The 26,874-nt window shown below is 41.6% G+C and overlaps 1 protein-coding gene across 6 annotated transcripts in view; it reads left to right on the top strand.

Moving 5' to 3' along the window:
* KPNA7 (karyopherin subunit alpha 7) overlaps positions 1 to 26,454 on the top strand; it is a 68,585-nt gene extending 42,131 nt beyond the window's left edge. For all 6 annotated transcript variants that reach the window (XM_082671114.1, XM_082671113.1, XM_082671112.1 and 3 more), the window contains 8 exons: positions 9,967 to 10,049; positions 10,479 to 10,747; positions 12,131 to 12,213; positions 14,485 to 14,748; positions 16,854 to 17,087; positions 18,595 to 18,777; positions 21,118 to 21,264; positions 26,270 to 26,454. In XM_082671114.1, the coding sequence (XP_082527240.1) occupies positions 9,967 to 10,049; positions 10,479 to 10,747; positions 12,131 to 12,213; positions 14,485 to 14,748; positions 16,854 to 17,087; positions 18,595 to 18,777; positions 21,118 to 21,264; positions 26,270 to 26,398 (1,392 nt within the window). In that variant the 3' untranslated portion in view covers positions 26,399 to 26,454. The remainder of the gene's footprint in view (positions 1 to 9,966; positions 10,050 to 10,478; positions 10,748 to 12,130; positions 12,214 to 14,484; positions 14,749 to 16,853; positions 17,088 to 18,594; positions 18,778 to 21,117; positions 21,265 to 26,269) is intronic.
* Positions 26,455 to 26,874: the final 420 nt, after the last annotated feature.

The raw sequence follows: 26,874 nt of genomic DNA, 5'->3' as shown, positions 1-26,874 counted from the left end.
TGTTGTCCCAGCACCATAAAGGCTATTCTTTCTCCATTGAATGGTCTTAACACTCTTGTCAAACATCAGTTGACCATAAATGTGAGAGTTTATTTGTGGACTATGAAATTTCTACCATTGATCTATATGTTTATCCTTATGCCAGCACAACAGACTTGATTACTGTAACTTTGTAGTAGGTTTTGAAATTGGAAAGTGTGGGTCCTCCAATTTTGTTCTTTTTTTCCCCAAAGATTATTTTGGCTCTTTGGGATCCCTTGCATTTCTATATGAATTTTAGAATTGGCTTGTCAATTTTTTCACTAAAGGAAGCTCAGATTTTGATGGAGATTGCATTGATCAGTTTGTGGAGTATTGCTATCTTAACAATGTTAAGTCTTCCAGTTTATGAACATAGGATATTTTTCAATGTACTTAAGTCTTCTTTAATTTTTAAAAATAGTTTTCAGCATATAAGCGTTGTGCTTCTTTAGTTCAATTTACTCCTAAGTATTTTATTCTTTTTGATGCTACTGTAAATAAACTTATTTTCTTAATTTCAATTTTGTATTGTTCATTGCTAGTGTACAGAAATACAACTGATCTTTGTATGTTATCCTGAAACCTAGCTGAACCTTGTCTATTAGCTCTAAATTTTGGTGTGTGGGTTCCTTAAGATTTTCTATATTCAAGATCATGTCATCTGCACACAGAGAGAGTTTTACTACTTTCTTTCTAATCTAGATGCCTTTAATTTCTTTTTCTTGCTTAATTAACCTGTCTTGAACTTCAATACTGTGTTGAATAAAAGTGGCAAGAGTGGATATCCTGTGCTGTTCCTGATCTTAGGGGGGAAGTTTTCATTCATTTACCATTGAGTATGACGCTAGCTGTGAGTTTTTTGTAGATGCCTTTGTTAGATTGAGGAAGTTCCCTTTTATTTCTAGTTTGTGTTGAATGCTTTTCCTTTTTATTAATCATGAAAGGGTGCTGGATCTTGTCAAATGCTTTTCCTGCAGTTGTGGAGATGATCGTGTTTTTTTTTCCCGTATATTCTATTGATATGGTATGCTACATTGATTTTCATAGGTTGAACAACCCTTGCATTCCTGGGTTAAATCCCAGTTGATTATGATGTATAATCCTGTTCATGTGTTGATGCATTTTGTTTTCTAGAATTTGTTGGGGATTTTAAGATATATTCATGAGGGATACTGATCTGTACTTCTTGTAATATCTTTGTCCAGTTGATATTGGGGTAATACTGGACTCATAGAATGAGCTAGAAAGTTCCCTCTTCTATTTTTTGGAAGCATTCATGAGGGAGTGCTGTTATTTCTTCTTTAAATGTTTGTAAAAATTTACCAGTGGAACCTTTTGTATCTGGGCTTCTCTTTGTGGAATTTAAAAAAAATTAATAATTCAATCTCTTGTTTATTCAGATTTTCTATTTTTTTAACCACTTTTGGTTTGTGTTTCTAGGAATTTGTCCCTTTCATCTAGATTATTTAATTTGTTTGTATACTTTTTTCATAGTGTCTCTAACCTTATTTATTTCTGTTAATTCAGTAGTAATGTTCCCAATTTTATTCCTGGTTTTAGTAACTTGAGTCTCACCTATTTTTCTCTTGGTCAGTGTAGCTAAAGATTTGTCATTTACATTGCTCTTTTGAGACAACTTTTGGTTTCATTGATTATTTTTTTCCTCTCTATTTTTTTCATTCTGTTTCATTTATTTCCACTCTAGTATTTAATATTTCCTTTCTTCTAATATTTTTGGGTTTGATTTTCTTTCATTTCTAATATTTTAAAGTAGGAAGTTAGGTTATGGATTTGAGAGCTTTCTACTTTTTCAATACTTGCGTTTATGGCTACATATTTCCCTCTGTGCTCTGCTTTATTTACATCTCATTGGTTTTGGTATAGTGTATGTTTTTTTTTTCCATTCATCTCAAAGTATTTTCTAAGTTCCCTGGAATTTTCTTCTTTTTATCCATTGGTTATTTAGTTTGGAGTAATACCATTTTAATTTCAATAGTATATAAAACAATACTCCTATATAACTTTATTCCCTCCCTGCTTTTGCTCTCATTATCATCCAAGTTACCTCTTTACACATCATGTGCCCATTAATATAGGTTTATAATTATTGCTTTATGCAGTTGTCTTTTAAGTCAGAAGAAAGACAATAAAAAATACATTTATACTGTCTTATTTATTTATTTTTATTTTATTTAATTTTTTTTTTTGGCTCCAAGCTGTGTGTTGGATCAGGTCTGTTCTATGCATTTCCTCATTTTTCTTTTTTTTTGAATTTTATTTTATTTATTTTTTTATACAGCAGGCTCTTATTCATCATCCATTTTATCCACATCAGTGTATACATGTCAATCCCCCAATTCATCACACCACCACTGCCCCATCCCCTGCCGCTTTCCCCTCTTGGTGTCCATACATTTGTTCTCTACATCTGTGTCTCAATTTCTGCCCTGCAAACCGGTACATCTGTACCATTTTTCTAGGTTCCACATATATGCGTTAGTATACGATATTTGTTTTTCTCTTTCTGACTTAATTCACGCTGTATGACACTCTCTAGATCCATCCACATCTCAACAAATGACCCAATTTCATTCCTTTTTATGGCTGAGTAATATTCCATTGTATATATGTACCATATCTTCTTTATCCATTCATCTGCCGATGGTCATTTAGGTTGCTTCCATGACCTGGCTATTGCAAATAGTGCTGCAATGAACATTGGGGTGTATGTGTCTTTTTGAATTATGGTTTTCTCTGGGTATATGGCCAGTAGTGGGATTGCTGGGTCATATGGTAATTCTATGTTTAGTTTTTTAAGGAACCTCCATACTGTTCTCCATAGTGGCTGTATCAATTTACATTCCCACCAACAGTGCAAGAGGGTTCCCTTTTCTCCACACCCTCTCCAGCATTTGTTGTTTGTAGATTTTCTGATGATGGCCATTCTGACTGGTGTGAGGTGATAACCTCATTGTAGTTTTGATTTGCATTTCTCTAATGATTAGTGATGTTGAGCATTCTTTCATGTGTTTGTTGGCAATCTGTATATCTTCTTTGGAGAAATGTCTATTAGGTCTTCTGCCCATTTTTGGATTGGGTTGTTTGTTTTTCTGATATTGAGCTACACGAGCTGCTGGTAAATTTTGGAGATTAATCCTTTGTCAGTTGCTTCACTTGCAAATATTTTCTCCAATTCTGAGAGTTGTCTTTTTGTCTTGTTTATGGTTTCCTTTGCTGTGCAAAAGCTTTTAAGTTTCATTAGGTCCCATTTGTTTATTTTTGGTTTTACTTCCATTTCTCTAGGAGGTGAGTCAAAAAGGATCTTGCTCTGATTTATGTCATAGAGTGTTCTGCCTATGTTTTCCTCTAATAGTTTTTATAGTGTCTGGCCTTACATATAGGTCTTTAATCCATTTTGAGTTTATTTTTGTGTATGGTGTTAGGGATTGTTCTAATTTCATTCTTTTACATGTAGCTGTCCAATTTTCCCAGCACCACTTATTGAAGAGACTGTCTTTTCTCCATTGTATATCATTTCCTCCTTTGTCATAGATTAGTTGACCATAGGTGCATGGGTTTATCTCTGGGCCCTCTATCTTGTTCCATTAATCTATATTTCTGTTTCTGTGCCAGTACCATATTGTCTTGATTACTGTAGCTTTGTAGTATAGTCTGAAGTCAGGGAGTCTGATTCCTCCAGCTCCGCTTTTTTTCCTCAAGACTGCTTTGGCTATTCAGGGTCTTTTGTGTCTCCATACAAATTTTAAGATTTTTTGTTCTAGTTCTGTTAGAAATGCCATTGGTAATTTGATAGGGAGTGCATTGAATCTGTAGATTGCTTTTGGTAGTATAGTCATTTTCACAATATTGATTCTTCCAATCCAAGAACATGGTATATCTCTCCATCTGTTGGTATCATCTTTAATTTCTTTCATCAGTGTCTTATAGTTTTCTGCATACAGGTCTTTTGTCTCCCTAGGTAGGTTTATTCCTGGATATTTTATTCTTTTTGTTGCAATGGTAAATGGGAGTGTTTCCTTAATTTCTCTTTCAGATTTTTCATTATTAGTATACAGGAATGCAAGAGATTTCTGTGCATTAATTTTGTATCCTGCAACTTTACCAAATTCATTGATTAGCTCTGGTAGTTTTCTGGTGGCATCTTTAGGATTCTCTATGTATAGTATCATGTCACCTGCAAACAGTGACAGTTTTACTTCTTTTCCAATTTGTATTCCTTTTATTTCTTTTTATTCTATGATTGCTGTGGCTAGGACTTCCAAAACTATGTTGAATAATAGTGGTGAGAGTGAACATACTTGTCTTGTTCCTGATCTTAGCGGAAATGCTTTCCGTTTTTCACCATTGAGAATGATGTTTGCTGTTGGTTTGTCATATATGGCCTTTATTATGTTGAGGTAGGTTCCCTCTATGCCAACTTTCTGGAGAGTTTTTATCATAAATGGGTGTTGAATTTTGTCAAAAGCTTTTTCTGCATCTATTGAGATGATCATATGGTTTTTAGTCTTCAATTTGTTAGTATGGTGTATCACATTGATTGATTTGCATATATTGAAGAATCTTTGAATCCCTGGATAAATCCCACTTGATCATGGTGTATGATCCTTTTAATGTGTTGTTGGATTCTGTTTGCTAGTATTTTGTTGAGGATTTTTGCATCTATATTTGCATCTATATTCATCAGTGATATTGGTCTGTAATTTTCTTTTTTTGTAGTATCTTTGTCTGGTTTTGGTATCAGGGTGATGGTGGCCTCATAGAATGAGTTTGGGAGTGTTCCTTCCTCCGTAATTTTTTGGAAGAGTTTGAGAAGGATAGGTGTTAGCTCTTCTCTAAATGTTTGATAGAATTCACCTGTGAAGCCATCTGGTCCTGGACTTTTGTTTGTTGGAAGATTTTTAACTACAGTTTCAATTTCATTACTTGTGATTGGTCTGTTCATATTTTCTATTTCTTCCTGGTTCAGTCTTGGAAGGTTATACCTTTCTAAGAATTTGTCCATTTTTCCAGGTTGTCCATTTTATTGGCATAGAGTTGCTTGTAGTAGTCTCTTAGGATGCTTTGTATTTCTGCAGTGTCTGTTGTAACTTCTCCTTTTTCATTTCTAATTTTATTGATTTGAGTCCTCTCTCTCTTTTACTTGATGAGTCTGGCTAATTGTTTATCAATTTTGTTTATCTTCTCAAAGAACCAGCTTTTAGTTTTATTGATCTTTGCTATTGTTTTCTTTGTTTCTATTTAATTTATTTCTGCTCTGATCTTTATGATTTCTTTTCCTCTGCTAACTTTGAGTTTTGTTTGTTCTTCTTTCTCTAGTTCTTCAGGTGTAAGGTTAGATCGTTTATTTGCTATTTTTCTTGTTTCTTGAGGTAGACTTGTATAGCTATAAACTTCCCTCTTAGAGCTGCTTTTGCTGCATCCCATAGGTTTTGGATCGTCGTGTTTTCATTGTCATTTGTCTCTAGGTATTTTTTGATTTCCTCTTTGATTTCTTCAGTGATCTCTTGGTTATTTAGTAATGTATTGTTTAACCTCCATGTGTTTGTGTTTTATACATTTTTTTCCTTGTAATTCACTTCTAATCTCATAGTGTTGTGGTCAGAAAAGATGCTTGATATGATTTCAATTTTCTTAAATTTACTGAGGCTTGATTTGTGACCCAAGATGTGATCTATCCTAGAGAATGTTCCATGTGCACTTGAGAAGAAAGTGTAATCTGCTTTTTTTGGATGGAATGTCCTATAAATATCAGTTAAATCTATGTGGTCTATTGTGTCATTTAAAGCTTGTGTTTCCTTATTAATTTTCTGTTTGGATGATCTGTCCATTGGTGTAAGTGAGGTGTTAAAGTCCCCCACTATTATTGTGTTACTGTCGATTTCCTCTTTTATAGCTCTTAGCAGTTGCCTTATGTATTGAGGTGCTCCTATGTTGGGTGCATATATATTTATAATTGTTATATCTTCTTCTTGGATTGATCCCTTGATCATTATGTAGTGTCCTTCCTTGTCTCTTGCAACATTCTTTATTTTAAAGTCTATTTTATCTGATATGCGTATTGCTACTCCAGCTTTCTTTTGATTTCCATTTGCATGGAATATCTTTTTCCATCCCCTCACTTTCAGTCTGTATGTGTCCCTAGGTCTGAAGTGGGTCTCTTGTAGTCAGCATATATATGGGTCTTGTTTTTGTATCCATTCAGCAAGCCTGTGTCTTTTGGTTGGAGCATTTAATCCATTTATGTTTAAGGTAATTATCAATATGTTTGTTCCTATTACCATTTTCTTAATTGTTTTGGGGGTTTTTTTGTAGGTCCTTTTCGTCTCTTGTTTTTCCCACTTAGAGAAGTTCCTTTAGCATTTGTTGTAGAGCTGATTTGGTGGTGCTGAATTCTCTTAGCTTTTGCTTGTCTGTAAAGCTTTTGATGTCTCCATCGAATCTGAATGAGATCCTTGCTGGGTAGAGTAATCTTGGTTGTAGTTTCTTCCCTTTCATCACTTAAAGTATATCATTCCACTCCCTTCTGGCTTGTAGAGTTTCTGCTGAGAAATCAGCTGTTAACCTTATGGGAGTTCCCTTGTATGTTATTTGTCATTTTTCCCTTGCTGCTTTCAATAGTTTTTCTTTGTCTTTAATTTTTGCCAATTTGATTACTATGTGTCTCGGCGTGTTTCTCCTTGGGTTTATCCTGTATGGGTCTCTCTGCGCTTTCCTGGACCTGGGTGGCTATTTCCTTTCCTATGTTAGGGAAGTTTTCAACTATAATCTCTTCAGATATTTTCTTGTGTCCTTTCTCTCTCTCTTCTCCTTCTGGGACCCCTATACTGCGAATGTTGTTGCATTTAGTGTTGTTCCAGAGGTCTCTGAGGCTGTCTTCCTTTCTTTTCATTCTTTTTTCTTTATTCTGTTCCACAGCAGTGAATTCCACCATTCTGTCTTCAGGTCACTTATCCGTTCTTCTGCCTCAGTTATTCTGCTATTGATTCCTTCTAGTGTAGTTTTCATTTCAGTTATTGTATTGTTCATTCTGTTTGTTTGTTCTTTAATTCTTCTAGGTCTTTGTTAAATATTTCATGCATCTTCTCAATCTTTGCCTCCATTCTTTTTCCAAGGTCCTGGATCATCTTCACTATCATTATTCTGAATTCTTTTTCTGGAAAGTTGCCTATCTCCACTTCATTTAGTTGTTTTTCTCGGGTTTTATCTTGTTCCTTCATCTGGTACATAGCCCTCTGCCTTTTCATCTTGTCTGTCTTTCTGTGAATGTGGTTTTTGTTCCACAGGCTGCAGGATTGTAGTTCTACTTGCTTCTGCTGTTTACCTGCTGTTGGATGAGGCTATCTACTATACTGTCTTTTTTTTTTTCGGTACACGGGCCTCTCACTGTTGTGGCCTCTCCCATTGCCGGAGCACAGGCTCTGGATGTGCAGGCTCAGCAGTCATGGCTCACGGGCCCAGCCGCTCCATGGCATGTGGGATCTTCCCGGACCAGGGCACGAACCCGTGTTCCCTGCATCAGCAGGCGGACTCTCAACCACTGCGCCACCAGGGAAGCCCTATACTGTCTTTTATATTTACCATTATATTTTCCTTTCTGGTGTTGCTGGTTTCTTCATGTCTTTGGTTATTATCTAGTTTCCAGTACCCGAAGAACTCTCTTCTTGTAGAGTGAGTTTGCTGACAATGAATTCTCTCAGGTTTATCTGAGAATGTCTTAATTTCTCCATTTTATTATAATTTGCCATGTATAGAATTCTAGCTTGACAAACTTGCTCTCAGCATTTTAAATATGTCATTTATGCTTTCTGGGGATAAATCAGCTCTTGATCTTGTTGAGGACTTGTGTATGGTGAGTTGCTTCTCTTTTCCTGATTTCAAAATTCTCTTTTTGTTTTTGGCTTCCAACATTTTATGATGTGTCTGAGTGTGGATCTCTTGGAGTTTTTCCTGTTTGAAGTTCATTAAGCTTCTCAGAGGTGTAGATTAATTTCTTCATCAAATTTGCAATGTTTTTGGAAATCATTTCTTCAAATATACTTTCTGCCCCTTTCTCTCTCTTTTCCATTCTATTATGCATATGCTGTTGATCTGTAAGGCTGTGTTAAGTTTAATCTTCATTTGTTTTTTAATAAAAAACACAGTCTTTATTTCCCTCAAAGGGGGTGCACTATTCCTGGAAGTACAGTAATACCTGGGTCAGTGCATGGAGTGGATGGAGCAAAGTTCTATTCCATCTCCTAGTTCCAAAATCCATTTAATATATTGTCCTTGGATAGAGGGTGTGTCAGAAATTAAACTGATAGGAATAGCTACTATTCTTGCTTCTTGGCCTTTTGGCTAAGATCAATTCATTCTTTTTTTCCCTCATGCTGCTTAATCTCAATGGACCCATCTTTAAGTTCACTGATGATTTGTTCTGTGTCTAAGACATCATTCTTATGTCTCTAGGACATCATTCTTAGACTTTCCTTTAGTTCTTTAGACATGCTTTCATTTAGTTCTTTGAACATATTTAAAGTCTTTGTCTAGTAAGTCCAATGTCTGGGCTCCTCAGGGACAGTTTCTATTAATTGCCTTGTTTTTTGCTTGTATACGTGTATACTTTGAATGTCTTGTAATTTCTTTAACAACTAGTCATTTAAAATAATGTGGCAACTTTGGATATAAAATCTGCCCCCCCACCCCTTGCCCAGGGTTTGTTGTTGTTGCTCATTGTTTGTTCGTCCAGTGACTTTTGAGTTGATTTTGTAAAGTTTGTATTCTTTGTCATGTGTAGGCACTGAATTCTCTGCTCAGTTAGCTTAGTGGTCAGCTAATGATTGGACAGAGATTTCCTTACACACTTGGAAGCAAAAATTCACCCAGTCTTTGCCAAGGCATTCTGTGTGCATGTTGGGGCATGCCTTCAACATTCAACGAGGAAGTTGACAATGCTGCCTTAAACCTTCACTTCCTGCTTGCACAGAGCCTCAAAGTCAGCCAGAGGTGAGACCTCAGGGTCTTCTCCATTTTATATGAGCATGTGCAACGGTTCTATAGAGGCATGTGACCTTCTAGATTTTCAGGAACATGTTGGAGTTCTCAAAGCCCCAATGAACATCTCATTCCCAGCTTTGCCTTTTAAGTTTTTTGGTTAGTCTATTGTTTGCCCCCAACTGTTACCTGACCCCCCCACCCCCCACCCCAAGCAGCTGTGAAGTTGAACCACTTCCTCTAACTGTTTTTAACAAATACCTACAGGGAAAAGACTTTTTGCATTGTGTGAGCTCTGAGTCAAATAAAATAGAATCTTACAAATGGGATCTCCCAGGAAACCACGAGAAGCATCGAATAATAATAATTCTCTGGGAATGAGGCTTTAAGGGAGCACCAACCTGTTCTGCCTCCTCCAGTGGCTGCTGGGCTGTTGGTTTTCAAAGCTACCACAGAGCTGGGGGAGGAGTGGGAATAAGGCAAGGCAAAATGCCATAAGCCTTGCTGTTCTTACTGAGATTTAGACATTTTTCTTGAATAAACCCTTTTCAGCTTGAATAAAACAAATTGCTGCAAACCTTTGGTCAGTTTCCAGAGTTCTAAAAAAGTTGCTTCTATTTTTCAGGTTTCTTGTTGCTTTTCTGGAGGAGAGAATTTTGAGGTCCTTGTTCTCCCATTTTTGCTGCCACCCACTAGCATGTTCTTACTGCATGGGATAAAAAGGTGCTGGGGATCCAAGTGATGATAGGAATTACCTATCCCCCAGAGCATGGGGAGTGTCCCACAAATCAGTGAGACCACCAAATGTTCTTCCTTCCCCTAATACAGACCAGCATACACATTGAGACTTAGTGTTCAAGCCAGCTTCTTCTAATCAGATAGATGGCTAGACTAGATGACCTGTGGTTCCTTTTGGCAGAGACTCTGACTTGAATGTATGTCTCCTCGCAGGTCAGCCTCACCCTGCAAGAAATAATCAATGGTGTCAATGCCTCAGATCCAGAACTATGTTTCCAGGCCACCCAGGCAGCCAGGTATCACCAAACAGACTTGTATTATTGACAGATGCATAGCTAGAAATGGGTTCCAGCAGCCTATTTGGTTTCTTGGCAGTGGCAAAATGCCCACACAATATAAGAAAAGGCCGGTCCATCCAAAAGTGAGATGAAATTGCTCCTCTACCCTGTCCTTGAGAATAACTTAAGATATGCAAGTGTGGTCAGAGATGAATGGCTTAATTTAAATTGGCCTCAACAGGAATGGCGGCTCACAGATAATAACTAAAGGGAAAAATATTGCTTCATCACTGCAGAGTGCTACCGGCTGAACTCTAGGATATGAAGGAGCTCTGGCCCAGGGGTTTGTTTCATTTGATAGTTAGGAATGCCAAGAACATCCATAAAGGAGGTTCTTCTTACCTGCCTCACAGGACATGTTCTTGTCTTTTGTCTTACACTACGAAGGAAAATGCTGTCCCGGGAAAAGAACCCTCCTCTGAAGCTGATTGTTGATGCAGGGCTCATTCCCAGGCTGGTGGAGTTCCTGAAGTCATCCCTTCATCCCCGCTTGCAGCTTGAGGCAGCCTGGGCTCTGACCAATATTGCCTCCGGTACTTCGGAGCTGACTCGTGCTGTCGTGGACGGAGGGGCCATCCAGCCCTTGGTTGAGCTCCTGTCTTCCCCTCATATGACTGTGTGTGAACAGGCAGTGTGGGCCCTTGGTAATATAGCAGGTGAGCCTCTCCCCTTGGTGGGGGGCAGGGGGCAAAGAAAATGGTGGGCCTTGTGAGTGGCATGCGATGGGAATTCTTTGGGTAGTATTGTAGATCAGACATTTTAAGTATAAATACCTAGCAATGCTGGGAAGAGTACGGGCCTTTCCGAAATTCAGAGTCAAGTTCAGAGACCAAAAATTGAAGCTGAAGCTAGAAGGCATGGTATGTTCTGAAGCTCCAGGCTGCCTAGGGACACCTGCCAAGACTGGGGTCCTACAGCCTCAGGGCTTAGTGGCTTCAGGAACAAAAGACAAGTCTTTGGCTCATGCAATGTGGGGATTTTATGACAGACCCTTACATCACCCAGTACCCTAAAAGAATTCTACCTTCAGTGAAAGTTGCCCAGGGAATACACACGAAAATGTCTGCTTAGTTTAGGCTAAAAGTCTCCCCTGAAAACGCAATCCTAAGACTGGCCTCATGGATTTGGGACTGGATACTGTATTCCCTGCATGGTCTGTGAAAACACAAGCTGGGGAGTGAGTGCTGTCAGGTTAGGAACTCCAGGATCCCTGGCTGAATATAAATGTGACGCTCTCTGGGGGAAACAAACTCAGTCGGGCCCCTCAGGATTTTGACAAATTAAGATCAGCCAAATATTAGCAATTTCAAGTTCAGAAAGTCAACAATCCACTATGACTGAGTCAGCAGAAGCAAACAATGTGATTAGACCTCCAAGGACTTCAGAGGATGGAATTAGCAAACACAGAATATAAAATAAGTCTACTTTTTAAAAGCTTGTAGAAATAAAGCAACTATTACAGAGATTTCGTCTCTCATTTTGCTTAGTGCAGTAAGGAACAGGCAAAATTGGGTGGTGTAGTATAACTTATACCTTGCCTGATGATTGAAGAATTACAGGCTGAGACGTCTAGGGTCTAAAATTGGTATTCTAGCCAAAGTAGTAGAAAACTGATGGCTAGAATCTGTCCATCTCCCAGACTTTGTTCTGAGTTGCATTTGGAAGTTACTGCCCCATGTCAAAGCCTTCTGGGAAGACAATTTGGTCCATAGTGGCCTTTGTCTCCTGAGAACCATGCTGTGAGATGCCACCAGCATTTAGAGCGCGCTGCCTGGGCCCAGTTGGCTGGCTCCTTGATGGGTCCAGAGACTCTGCTTATAGCAATCCCTGCTGTGTGGTGCCTGATTTCCACATCAGGCCATCTATTCAACCAACATGTCAGAGACCCAGGGTCTAGTTCATGGCTATACTATCTACTTGCCCAACCCAGGAATGAGTTTTGGCCTCTCCCCCTTTGCAGAGACTTGTGAAGAATTACTCACCCACCCCAGGACTCTCTCTGTTCCCTCTTTGAGTGTCATGTTCTTGTCTATTTGTAGGTGATGGACCAAAATTCAGAGACGACGTTATCTTGAGTGATGCCATTCCACATCTGCTGACCCTGGTTTCATCAAGTATACCAGTGAATGTCTTTTTTTAATTAATTTTATTTATTCATTTATTTATTTGACTGCGTCGGGTCTTAGTTGCGGCATGCGGGCTCTTTGTTGCGGTGTGCAGGCTTCTCTCTAGTTGTGGTGCATGGGGTCAGTAGGTGCAGCGTGCAGCTCAGTTGCCCCGTGACATGTGGGATCTTAGTTCACTGACCAGGGATTGAACCCGCGTCCCCTGCATTGGAAGGCAGATTCTTAACCACTGGACCACCAGGGAGGTCCCCAGTGAGTGTCTTTTTAATGAGGTAACCTAGTTAGGTAACAGGTTCCCAAAGTTGGGAAATCGCGTATGTAATTCCAAATCAATGCTAGGCCATGTTGTTGCTGCCCGGCCCCCTAACAATAGTAATGATGAACAAGGCCTAGGACTGAATATTACTTTGGGTAGAAGTTGATCCAAATTTGTCCTCAAGGGCAGTAGTGCTGATCTTTCTTTGCGGGGGGCGTTGGGGATTAGAAGAGACCCATTCAAGTTTTTCTAAGCTTACAATCCTGCAAAAGTAGATGACTGAGCTCTCTGTTCCAGGGGTACAGACAGAATTAGCGGCTCACCAGTTCTGTTCCTGGGTAATAAATAGGGTCTAGGTTGGAAGCTTAGGGTCCAAGTTGATTGCTGTGGCAACACTAGAGGACTCCCTGGGTTAGGAATGGAATTTGGGTTCTAGTTTTGCCTCAAACAAAAATGAAGAGAAGGCGGCTTCCAAAAGTCAAGGGAATAGATGCCCTGCCTTCAAGGTGAGAGAGAACCTGATATGGTTGAACCGGAAAAAGGCTGGCATGACCAAGGGAGCTTGCAAGGAGAGAGCGATATAAGATGACAAGTAGGGCAAGGGACTTAGACATCATCTTGGTGGCAAAAGGAAGGCTTTGGAGGGTTTCAAGGCAGGAAGTAAAGTGGCCTGATTTTCCAGAAAGACCATTCTGGCTGCTTGCTATAGGATTATAGCAGAGGGAGATGGAGAAGCAGATGGACCTGGGTTGCTGCTGTGATGGGCATAGAAGGGGGAGACAGAAAGAAGTGAGGATGCCCTCGGGTTTCAGGTTAGTTTGTTTAGAGCACTGTCCTCCTAGAGATGTGGGGAGGATAGAGGGAAGAAGGAATTGGAGCCTTAGTTGTACCTATTAAGTTGAAGCCAGTGAGAGGCATCATTGCAGCAACAACAGATAGATAGATATGCAGGTCTATCTAGATGATTGTGCATGTATGTGTCATCCAGCTGGGCAAGGTCAGCCAGAGCAGGGATCAGCCAATCTAACCTGGCCAACTGCTTGTTTTTTTAAATAAAGTTTTATTTATTTGAAATAAACAGCCACACCCATTCATTTACATACATATTGTCTGTGGCTTTTGCAGTGTTAGAGGGCAGAATGGATAAGTTGCAACAGAGACCACGTGGCCTGCAAAGTTGAAAAACTTTATTATCTGGCCTTTTACAGAAAAAGTTGGCTGACCTCTGCTCTAGAGTGTGAGGAAAACCAAGACCAAGTCCTGAGGGCTCTGAAATTCAGAACTCAGTAGGACCTGCTAAGAAGAATGAGAAGAAACAGCCCATTTGACAGTACAACACCAGGCTTGGTGTCACAGATGGCAAAAAGAGCTTTTTCAAAAAGCTTGGATTTGGTGACTTGGAAGGAGCTGATTTCATCACTAACTCCAAAGAAGTAGGGGAAGAAACCAGACTAGAAGGGGGTAGAAGAAGGAGATAGACAGTGAATACGGATGCCTCCTTGAGGATGGATTCTGAAAAATAGAAGTGGGGTGATGGCTGGAGAGGCACCAAGGGTAGGGGTTGAATGTCGCATAGTGTGTTTCTATACTGGTGGGACTGATCCAGAGGAGAGAGGTGATCCTGGGGATGGATGGGAAGACTGATCTTCAAATAGAAGGTCAAAAACGTGGTTAGGACATGTTGGTAGAGTTCATAGGCTGGTGGGAAGACCAAGTAACTCCTGCTTGATCTTTGTTTCATCAATGAGAAATGAAATTAGGTCATCAATCGAGTCAAGTGGGGAAGGACATTTTGAAGAATATAAGGAAGCCTCCATCTGACGTTTGCATATAAAACAAAGCTCATTCTCTGTGTTCCTCCTATACTTATTACCTAGAATAAATTCCTGTTTGAAGTTCAAAGGCTTGGGTTCATGTGGGTCGATCCTATTGATCAAAGATGGTCAGGACACATTGCCATTGGTGTTTTCCTTCTTTGCACCCCTTGCTGGAGACAGTCTCCTTGTTACAGGTCACATTCCTGCGGAACATCACATGGACCTTGTCCAACCTGTGCCGGAACAAGAACCCATACCCTTCTGATAACGCAGTGAAGCAGATGTTGCCCACCCTCTTCCACCTCCTGTGGCACCCAGATGAAGAGGTTCTCTCGGACACCTGCTGGGCTCTGTCCTACCTCACCGACGGCTGTGATACACGCATCGGCCAAGTGGTGGACACAGGGGTCCTGCCCAGGCTGGTTGAGCTCATGAGCAGCTCAGAACTCAATGTCTTGGTAAGTGTCCCAGGTCATGTCGGTCTCTGTAGGGGCCTTCAGATTAGAGTCTGTGGGTCATCGTCACTTGAGCAGGTTCTGTTCTCTCCTACCCCCAAGCCTTCCCCAGCTGACATTCATCCTTTACCTGGAACAAAGCTGTTCATCTGCATTTCCCTGGTCTCTGCTACTCTGTAGCCAAAGACTTGAATCGACTTTGATCCAAAATCCTAGTGGGTATTCAGTGACTTACTTTTTCTTGGTCTGATAACTAGAAAAGATAGAAGAGCACCAATTAAAATTGCTTATAATCCCTCCACCCAATGAACTATTCTTTTGTGGCCTTTCATTCTACTGGTCTATGCATGTAGACGTTAACAAGTTGGTGTGCATGTTTGTGTGTCTGTGTGTGTGTTTTAACGTGAAGCTCGTAACATTTGAATTTCTTACTCAAGTATAAAAGATAATTCCCCCTTATCCTCTCCCCAGCTGGTTCTCTTAGACTACTTCAGATATAGGTGAAAAGTAAGTAAAACCAAGGTCAAATACTTGACTCTGAGACATATGTCACTTACATAATATACTTCTTGAAAATGTAGTTTGAAGCATGGGTACCCCTTTTGATTTCTATGCCTAATATTGTATATTATGCAGTCTTAGCCATCATCTGTTCTGAGATGAGGGTAGCATTCCTCAGAAGTCAAGGTTAGTTTGGGGATAGTGCCGGGATCATGGAAGGTGTGAAGACAACATCTTCAAGAAGTTGTTCATCGTGGGGGCTTGGGGCCCAGCTGCGGCAGTCCTGGCAAGGCTGTGATTGGCCTATGGCACTTCTAACATCTCTCACTCGAGCAGCAGATACCTAGCACGATAGGCTAGGAAAACTCTAGAACTGTTGATGGGCTGTGCTGGGGCTGCCACTACCATGCAGAGAAACCAAAATAAATCCACAGTCAGCCCTCCTAGGACAGTTGTCTTAAGCCCAATCATAGACCCGTCCTGGGGACCTTCAAAGTTATTGAGAGAAGGGGCTTCCCTGGTGGCGCAGTGGTTGAGAGTCCGCCTGCCGATGCAGGGGACACGGGTTGGTGCCCTGGTCCGGGAAGATCCCACATGCCACGGAGTGGCTGGGCCCGTGAGCCATGGCCGCTGAGCCTGCGCGTGTCCGGAGCCTGTGCTCTGCAACAGGAGAGGCCACAACGGTGAGAGGCCTGCATACCGCAAAAAAAAAAAAAAAAAAAAGTTATGGAGAGAAGCTTTATGAATACACCAAAACGAAAAGTCCACTGAGATTTCACTAGCTCTAATAACATATACAACAGAAACTTTTTTTTTAAATGAGGTTAATTATAGGGACCAGCCTCATTCCCAAAGTGGTTTGTGGTGGTTGACTAGTTATTTATTTATTTATTTATATTTTATTTTTGCCTGCATTAGGTCTTTGTTGCTTCGCGCGAGTTCTCTCTAGTTGCAGCGAGGGGGGACTACTCTTGGTTGCAGTGCGTGAGCTTCTCATTGCGGTGGCTTCTCTTGTTGTGGAGCACAGGCTCTAGGCGCGCGGGCTTCAGTAGTTGTGGCTCGCGGGCTCAGTAGCTGTGGCTCGCGGGCTCTAGAGCGCAGGCTCAGTAGTTGTGGCACACTGGTTTAGTTGCTCCGCAGCATATGGGATCTTCCCACCCTAGGGCTGGAACCCGTGTCCCCTGCATTGGCAGGTGGATTCTTAACCACTGTGCCACCAGGGAAGTCCCTACAACAGAAACTTGATACTCGTGCTAAATACAAATTCAGTAGAAATTATTACATTGTAAAGGCAACCATCAATTTACCAATTTTCCCAATGTAAGGATATGAAAAGGACAGCATCATTTGATAGTATATCTCTTGACCTCTATACCACTTGAGCTGGAACTACTGGGGGGCTAGCGAGTACCTTTAAACTATGTAAACAGCCATGGATGCACAGAATTAATAAGGATCGTGGATATAATCATTGTTCACAGGCTTCCAGAAAACCATCAGCACAGCACGATGGATGTTTGGGAGGGCACGTAGCTTGGTGCAATGGTCACCTTCCACGGTGATGAATTCGTGGTACTTGGTGACACTTTCTCACCTTGTTCTTCCAGACCCCCTCTCTGCGCACTGTGGGGAACATTGTCACAGGGACGGACCACCAGACCCAGCTGGCCCTGGACGCAGGCATCCTAGCTGTGCTGCCCCAGCTCCTCACACACCCCCGCTCCTCCATCCAGAAGGAGGCAGCCTGGGCCCTAAGCAACGTGGCCGCGGGGCCCCGCCAGCACATCCAGCAGCTGATCACTTGCGGTGTGCTGCCTCCCTTGGTGGCTGTTCTAGAAAACGTAAGTGGCCCACGTGACAAAAGGTTACTCTCCAGCGGGCCCTGTGTTGAACTTCTTTAGCTCTTCAGAGGCAGGCTGAGAAGCAAAACTAATTGAGATCACGACGAACCTATGAAACATTAAGTTTCCTAACTCTCCCTGAAAAAAAGAAAGGGGCATCCCATTTCGAACAATCCATTAAAAATTTAGAAGACTCAGCAAGAATTGGCCAGTGAAAAGGTGATCCCACAGCTCAAATACCCAGAGGAATCTTGAGCTGGTAAATACTGGCTCATCTCTAGCGTTAAAAGAATGTGCCATCTACTCTCCTTGGCAAAAAGGGATGAGGTTTGGCTTGGTTTTGTTTTAGGAGGAAAAACGTATCGGGTTACAGTGATATTATACACTGAAGACTTTGCAGTGTAAAAATCACATTGATGAAAGGGGTAATATATATAGAAAATCCAGATATAACAGTAGAAATACAATAAAGCTTCCTTCTTCCTCCTGATTCCTACTTCCTTTCCCCAGGACAATTAAGAGGGTCAGCATTTCTTTTTGTCACCTTTTAGTGGATGAGCTATGTTTAAACCATCGACTTGTGAAACAAGTCAGGAGTGGTGACCTGGGGTTGCAGACAGAGGTTACTGAGTAGGATGGGGAAAAGGAGGCACTGGCCGTGTCCTGCTCTCAGGTTGGCTGGTGGGTTCCCAGGTGTGCATTAGGTACAAAAAGGTAGCCCAGGTTTGCTACCCAAATCATGGCATCTTCCAGTCTATCGGACACTTCCTATCCTGCTGTGAGTCTGTACGTATTCTAATCAGAAACATCTAGTCAGGATCAAGGAGTAATCTTTTTTCAAACTGTACCTTTTGAACTATAGCTTGCTTGGAGCCATACGTTTTTTGTTTTGGTTTGGTTTTTTTGGTGTTTTTTTTTTTTTTAACTTTGCTTTAAACTGAGTCAGTTTTCCCCAGCCATAAAATGGGAATAACTCCTCCTTCAAAGGGATAGAAGGATCTGTGATAAATGACTCCCTTCTCTCTGGGCCAAGTGCTTTTTATAAATGTAAGTGATGCATTGAGTGATATTTCAGTGGCTTTCCTCTGTCCCCTCCAGACTGTGTGCTCAACTTTGTAGCTCTGGAGCTTCTTGTCCAAAGTTTTACTGGAGCAGAAAGACTAGAAATGTAGCCATGGGTCACTATAACCTAAAATCCCTAATTTGTATTGATTGGGTGATGTTGGTTCTCTTTTTCCGATAACCTGACTTAAGAAAGTGAGTCTGTTTGAATTTAGAACCTCCCTCTAAGACCCCACATGAGTCTGCCTTTCCTCCTCCTTGGCTTCTCAAAGATGCTGTCTTCTGCTCAAAAACTAAAGGCAGGTTGCCAAGGGATTCTGTGTAAATTGCACATATAGTCCTGGGAATTAGGTAGTCCAGCCTACCTAGAAATTGAACCATGTTTGCATCAGTATATTTAAATTCTTCAGGATCTGTCAAGAATGGAAATGTTCTCTCTCTGCAGGGAGACTTTAAAGTCCAGAAAGAGGCTGTCTGGACAGTGGCTAACTTCACAACTGGGGGCACCGTGGACCAGTTGATCCAGCTTGTCCAGGCTGGAGTCCTGGAGCCACTAATAAATCTTCTCACCATCCCAGACACCAAAATTGTTCTCATCATTCTCGACATCCTCTTTTTTATCCTCCAGGTGAGGTGTTCTGAACAGGTGGGTTTCTAAATAGCAGTCTCTAAATTAAGATGTTTAATTTGGTCCTTAAAACCTAACTAGGGGCTTCCCTGGTGGCGCAGTGGTTGAGAGTCCGCCTGCCGATGCAGGGGACACGGGTTCGTGCCCCGGTCTGGGAAGATCCCACATGCCATGGAGCGGCTGGGCCCATGAGCCATGGCTGCTCAGCCTGCGCGTCTGGAGCCTGTGCTCCGCAATGGGAGAGGCCACAGCGGTGAGAGGCCCGCATACCACACACAAAAAAAACAAACAAAAACAAAAAACCTAACTAGGATTCTCTTTTCCTCTCTACTTCCTCACCCCCTCCCTTTGTCCACACATCCTGTGGATGACAAGACAAGAGGCCTTTCAAAGAAGGTCCATCATCTTCATTTTCTCAGATAAGTGTTTGTGTGCCCAGCACTGTTTTAGATGTTCAGGAAATGACAAAGCAAAGTCCTTGTTCTATAGAGCTTTTGTATTAGTGGGGAGGGGAACAGACATCAGATAGAGAGTTACGGGTAAAATATATCTGATAGAGGGGTAGTTACTGATGGCCCAGAGTGGAGAGGGGATGGTGATCTCTTATATGTAGTAGTTAGGAGAAACTTCACTGAGGAAGGACATTTGAGCAAAGACCTGAAAGAAGTAAGTGAGTCCTGTGGATACCTGGGAAAGAGCACTCTAGGTGAAGGAAATCTTAAAAAGCAAGGAGGGGGGTGTGGCCAGAGCAGAACAAAGGGATGAAAGGTGGTGGGAAACAGGCTCAAGGGACCCAGGGGCCAGATCACGGAAGGTCTGTGAGAACGTGGACTTGCTCTGAGTGAGAAGGAGAAACCAATCAAAGGTCTGAAGCAAGGAAAAAAATAGTCAACGAGCCACGTGGCTGGCTCTTTTGGAAGACTGAAACATAGAATATACTTGAAGGAAGCAGCAGGACGTTAGCGATGATAGATCTCGAGGGACCATACTAGAGTTCCTTTTCCATTCAGCTATGTGGCTGGGAAAATGGACTACAAAGCCTTGAATTAGAATTCTAGAAAAGTCTTATTTCTGAAATGTAAGTTAAGCCAATATTTACATACTATTTGTGTTGGTTGTATACTGAACAACAAATTACTCCTTGGTGGCTTAAAACAAACATTTATTATCTCACATGGTTTCTGGGGTTAGGAATCTGGAGGCAGCATAGTTGGATGGTTCTGGCTCAGGGTCTTTCATGAAGTTCAAGATGGAAACTGGGGCTGCAGTTTCATCTGAAGGCTTGGTGGAGGCTGGAGGATCAGCTTCCAAGATGACTCACTCACATGCCTAGAAAGTTATTCTTACCACATGGATTCCCTGGGACTGCTTGAGTGCCCTCGCATCATGGCAACTGGCTTCCCCTGAAGCAAGTGACCTTAGAAAGCAAAGTGGAAGCCCCAATGTCTTTTATGACCTGTGAAGGAGGTTATTTCAACAGCATCCTATTGGTTACACAGATCAGACCATTTCAACATGGGAGGGGGCTACACAGGGGCATAAATACCCAGAGGCTGGGATCATCTCAGGCCATCGTGGGGGCTGGCAATATTCATTTGGTTAAGGTCTTTTTATATGTGACTAAGCCATTTGAAAAGTTTCAAAGTAACACCGGAGGACTCCTTTTATTTATTTTTATTTATTTATTTTTGGCTGTGCTGGATCTTCATTGCTGCGCACAGGCTTTCTCTAGTTGCGGCTACTCTTCGTTGTGGTGCATGGGCTTCTCATCGCGGTGGCTTCTCTTGTTGCAGAGCACGGGCTCTAGGCATAGTATATGTACAAATGTTGAGTGAGTGAATACCCATGGATGAGAAATCCAATGATCAGCATTGGATGAAATCAAATCACATCATTTGTTTCCAGGGACCTCATTAGTTGCCATGGTGTGGCTTCTGTCACCCAGGGTCTCCTGCCCGACCCCTCAAGGCTTTCCAGGGAGTGCAGGGCCAGAACATCTGCATTTACATAGTATCACTTGAACATTCTTTTCTCTGTTTTTAAAGCAATCTCTGTTAATTAGAAGGGAGATACCTACCAAATAGTGTTTAGTGATGGATATATAGATGATGGCATATTCAGAAAAAAAAAATACTGTATTTTGTGCAATGAAGATAAACCTCAATAGACAGATGACAAATATCCAAAATGAGAGGAAGACAATGCAATTTTAAGTCAGTCTGGGAAAATAACACTACAACTGCCCATTCTGGAGTGGGTGGCTTTCATCCGATTCTGCTGAGGTGAAGCCCCACGTCCTAAGCGCTTTGGTGCAGAGTCTCACTCTTCTACGGCCCACAGGCAGCAGAGAAGATTTCTCAGAAGGAAAGCATGTGTCTGCTGATAGAAGGACTCGGTGGGATTGATAGAATTGAGGCTTTGCAACTTCACGAGAACCGTCAGATTGCCCTGACTGCTCTGAACATTACTGAGAGACACTTCTCTGAGGTAAGTGCCCAAACCTCCTGGGCAGGTGATCACCTGGCAGGTACCTGAGCTGTTCCTGGGATGTGGGTGATGGACAGGCGGGCTTCTCTCATGACTTGGCCCTGAGCTTCTCCCCATCCATGTTATGCAGGCCACCTTTGAGTGGCAGCTTCCTGGCTCCTGGAAGCTGTTCTAGACCCATTAATCTCATAGAAGTTTGTCCTGCTGCCTCTGGTGTAGAATTTCACTCGTTTTTGTTTTTGTTTTTCCCTACTCGCCTCTCTTAGGGGAGGGAGAGGGGGAAGAAAGGAGTATGATGCTAAAGTGACTTTGTACTGAGAAATACAAACAATGAAGGCAGGCCTAGCTTTTGAACAAACTTTTTTGCTACTTACTGCATTTTGTCTCTTTCCAGAATATGTTGATTGGGAATGAACTCAACAAAAGGCTCCCAGAATTCCTGCAGGAGCAGGGAATAATGATCAGAGAGCATTAGATACTTTTTAAAAGCTTTTTATTATAGTAAAACATATGTAACATAAAATTTACCTTGTAAATCTTTTTTTTTTTTTAATTTTTGGCCACACCCCACAGCATGTGGGATCTTAGTTCCCTGACCAGGGATCACACCGCAGCCCCCGCACTGGAAGGCAGAGTCTTAATCACTAGACCGCTGGGGAAGTCCCTACCATGTAAATCATTTGTAAGTGTACAGTTCACTGGCATTAGGTACATTTCACACTGTTGTGCAACCATCACCACGTTCCATCTCCAGAACTTTTCCAAATGAAAACTCTGTCCCCATTAAACAATAAATGCCCCGTTTCCCACCCCCCCCCCACTCCCCACCAGGCCCTGGTAACCACCATCTTACTTTCTGTCTCTGTGAATTTGACTACTAAGTGCCTCATAAGAGGAATTGTATGGTAATTGTCCTTTTGTGACAGGCTTTTTTCACTTAGCATAATGTCTTCAAGTTTCATCTGTGCTGTAGCATTTGTCCAAATTTCCCCCCTTAAGCCTAAATAATACTCTATTGTATGGATATACTACATTTTGTTCATCTATTCACTGATGGACACTTGGGTTGTCCTTTTGGCTATTATGAATAATGCTGCTATGAATACGGGAGTACAGATATGTCTGAATTCCTCCTTTTATCTCTTTGGGGTAGATACCCAGAAGTGGAATTGTTGGATCATATGGTAATTTTGTTTTTCATTTTTGAGGAACCACCATATTGTTACCCATAGTGTATATACCATTTTACATCAACACACAAAGGTTCCCATTTTTCAACATCTTCACCAATGCTTGTTTTCTGTTTCTTTTTGTTGTTGTTTTGTTTGTTTGTTTTCTTGTGTTTTGCTTTTTGATCATAGCCATTTTAATGGGTATGAAGTGGTATCCCATTGTGGTTTTTCTCTTCCAGTTTTATTGAGATATAATTGACATAAAGCACTGTATAAGTTTAAGGTGTACAGCATAATGATTTGATGTACATACATCATGAAATGATTAGCACAATTAGTTTAGTGAACATCCATCATATCATAGGTATAAAATAAAAGAAATAAAAGGAAAAAATTTTTTTCCTTGTGATGAGAACTCTTAAGATTTACTCTAACAACTTTCATATATAACATACAGCAGTGTCTTTTTAATTAATTAATTTATTTATTTATGTATTTTTGGCTGCGTTGGGTCTTGTTGCTGCGCACAGGCTTTCTCTAGTTGTGGCGAGTGGGGGCTACTCTTTGTTGTGGTGCATGGTCTTCTCATTGTGGTGGCTTCTCTTGCTGCGGACCACGGGCTGTAGGTGCGCGGGCTTCAGTAGTTGTGGCTTGTGAGCTCTAGAGCGCAGGCTCAGTAGTTGTGCACACAGGTTTAGTTGCTCTGCGGCATGTGGGATCTTCCTGGACCAGGGATCAAACCCGTGTCCCTCGCATTGGCAGGCAGATTCCCTTGCATTGGCAGGCAGATTCTTAACCACTGCACCACCAGGGAAGTCCCAGCAGTGTTAATTATATTACTTATGTTGCACATTACATCCCTAATAACCATTTATCTTATAACTAGAAGTTTTTACCCTTTGACAGCCTTCATCCAATTTGCCTTCCCCTCCCCGCCCCCACCTCTGGTTACCACAAATCTGATCTCTTTTTCTATGAGTCTGCTTGTTTTTGAAGTATAATTAACCTATAATACTACGTTAGTTCCTGATACACAGTATAGTGATCTGATATTTCTATACCTTTTTAAATGTATAGGAAATGATCAAGGTAAGTCTAGTTACCATATGTTGCCATACAAAGATATTACATATTACTATATTCCCCATACTGTATATTTCATACCCATGACTCATTTATAACTAGAAGTTTGTACTTCTTAATCTCCCTCACCTATTTCTTTCATCCCCCTTCCCTCTGGCAACCATCTGTTTGTTCTCTCTACCTATGACTCTATTTCTGTTGTGTTTGTTTTGCTTTTTAGATTCCATATATAAGTGAAATCATACAGTATTTGTGTTTGTCTGACTTACTTCACTTAGCACAGTGCCCTGTAGGTCCATCCATGTTGTTGCAAATGGCAAGATTTCATTCTTTTTATGGCTGAGTAATGTTCCATTGTGTGTATATATATATAATATCATATCATTTATCCGTTCATCTATCAGTGGGCACTTAGGTTGCTTCCATATTTTGGCTATTGTAAATAATGCTGCTATAAACATTGGGATGCATGTATCTTTCATACTAGTGTCTTCATTTTCTTTGGGTATATACCCAGGAGTGGAATTACCGTATCATATGGTAGCTCTGTTTTTAATTTTTTTGAGGAACCTCCATACTCTTTTCCACAGTGGCTGCACCATGTTACATTCCCACCAGCAGTGCACGAGGATTCCCTTTTCTCCACACCCTCGCCAGCACTTTTTTTTTTTTTTTTTTTTTTTTGTGGTACGCGGGCCTCACTGTTGTGGCCTCTCCCGTTGCGGAGCAACAGGCTCCGGACGCGCAGGCTCAGCGGCCATGGCTCACGGGCACAGCCGCTCCGCGGTATGTGGGATCTTCCTGGACCAGGGCACGAACCCGTGTCCCCTGCATCGGCAGGCGGACTCTCAACCACTGCGCCACCAGGGAAGCCCTGTTGTATTTTTAATAATAGTCATTGTGACAGGTGTGAGGTGATATCTCATTGTGGTTTTGATTTGCAATTTCCTTGATGATTGGTGATGCTGAGCATCTTTTCATGTGCCTGTTGGCCATCTGTATGTCTTCTTTGGGAAAATATCTATTCAGTTCCTCTGCCCACTTTTTTTTTTTTTTGTGGTATGCGGGCCTCTCACTGTTGTGGCCTCTCCCGTTGCGGAGCAACAGGCTCCGGACACGCAGTCTCAGCGGCCATGGCTCACGGGCACAGCCGCTCCGCGGCATGTGGGATCTTCCCGGACCGGGGCACAAACCCGTGTCCCCTGCATCGGCAGGCGGACTCTCAACCACTGCGCCACCAGGGAAGCCCCCTCTGCCTATTTTTAATCAGGGTTTTTTTTTTTTTTTTTTGGATGCTGAGTTATATGAGTTGTATATTTTGGATATTAACCCCATATCAGATATATCATTTGCAAATATCTTTGTCCATCCAGTAGGCAGCCCTTTTCATTTTGTTGGTAGTTTTCTTTGCTATGCAGAAAGCTTTTTCATTTTCTATAGTACCATTGTTTATTTTTGTTTGCCTTACCTGAGGAGACCTATCCAAAAAAAATATTACTAAGACTGGTGTCTGTGTTTTCTTCCAGAAGTTTTATGGTTTCAGGTTTTATATTTAAGTCTTTAATCCATTTTGAGTTTATTTTTGTATATGGTTTGAGAAAGTAGTACAGTTTGATTCTTTTGTATGTAAACTGTCCAGTTTTCCCAACACCATATTTTGAAGAGGCTGTCTTTTCCCCATTGTATAGTCTCGCCTCCTTTGTCGTAGATTCATTGACTCTTTGTAGTCTTCCATTAGATATTTTTCATATGAGGAAGGTGAGATCAAAGTTCCTAAGTGGCCAGGTAAACATGGGACTAGGGGTTTACACTCTGTTAGGCGTCAAACTTGAATCATTAGCAAAATCCAGAGCCATACAGTAAATATGACCAGATTGGTAGCTCTTCCTAATGAGTGGCAGCTAATCTTAGTTTGGGACCAAGAGGATGCTCTCAAAGCAGAGAAGACCCAGAACAGTGATTAGCATCTTCTGGGTTAAAGCCTCCTAAGAAAACCTTGTAATTAGGAAACTCATCCCTTAAAGGGGAGACGGCTCCTGAGGACTCCTCCAAGGGCTCCAAGTTAAAGACTTCTGACCTAGAAGCAATTGCTACACCTATCATACCCTTAACTCAATGTAAGGTTAATGTTCTTTATAGCAAAACTGCTTTTAAAAATAAGCCAGACACAGGGGACTTCCCTGGAGGTCCAGTGGTTAAGACTCTGCCTTTCCAATGCAGGGGGTGCAGGTCCGATCCCTGGTTGGGGGAACTGGATCCCACATGCCACGCGGTGCGGCCAAAAAAAAAAAAAAAAGCCAGACACAAAAGGACAAATACTGTATGATTCCACATACATGAGGGACCTGGAATGGTCAAATTCATAGAGACAGGAAGTAAAAGGGTGGTTGCCAGAGGCTGGGAGGGAGATGGGAATGGGGAGTTGTTTAATGGGTACAGAATTTTGGTTTGAAATGATGATAAAGCTCTGGAGACAGATGGTGGTGGTGGCGAAGTAATGCTACTGAATTGTCTACTTCGTGGTGAAAAAGGGTAAATTTTATGGGATGTATGTTTCACCACATGCACAAACTGCATTTAAGGTCCATCCTGAGCAATAGTTCAATGCTTCTCTCCTTTGATCTCTCCTCTGAGGGAGCCTCAAGTCTGACAGAGCAAATTCTAATCCACAGAAGATGTGAAGGAGTCAATTGTGCAGGAATAATGTGCTGAGAGCCTGGAGGTATAACAGTGTCTCTTCTCCCCTGAAGGAAGAAGAAACTGGCACAACCTTACCAGCCCGGGACCAAGGTCACGAATTCTTAAAGCACTTAACAAACACATACCAAAGCTCCACAACTCCTAAATCAGGGACCAGACCCAAAAAGTCACCTCTTTAAGAACCCCTTCCTCTTGGTGTACTACAGGTATAAAGCTTTTAAAATTTGAATGATAATAAAAATTTCCACACTTTCACCTCCATCTGTCAAAAATGCAGTTAAACCACTCGTACCTTAAAGCCATGTGGAATCCATCTCCTAAGAACATGTGGTTTAGTGGTTACCTTTCAGGATCTTCAAGGAAGATCTTCAGAGTGGGATGGTCTATAGCTACCTAGACAAACTTTGAGTTGCAGTTTAACCAGTATTTCTTGTATTTATTTGACGGTGGGCCCCCTTCCCTTTTCCTTGTCATGTAATGCCTGTTAATATAGAACATTCTTCAAGGAGAGCTGGGTGGGCAGTGGTCAAAGGGAGAGAGTGACTGGGATGGGAAAGACCTAGAAACACAGTACTAGGTGGCGTGGGAATGGATGTGGGGTATGCTTAAAGGAGGATTGGACTCAATTTGTATGATGTGAGTGTAGAGATTAAAT

The sequence above is a fragment of the Grampus griseus genome, assembly GCF_964374135.1.
Source record: "Grampus griseus genome assembly, chromosome: 14".
NCBI lineage: Eukaryota > Metazoa > Chordata > Mammalia > Artiodactyla > Delphinidae > Grampus > Grampus griseus.
This window is presented reverse-complemented; position numbering and strand designations above follow the sequence as displayed.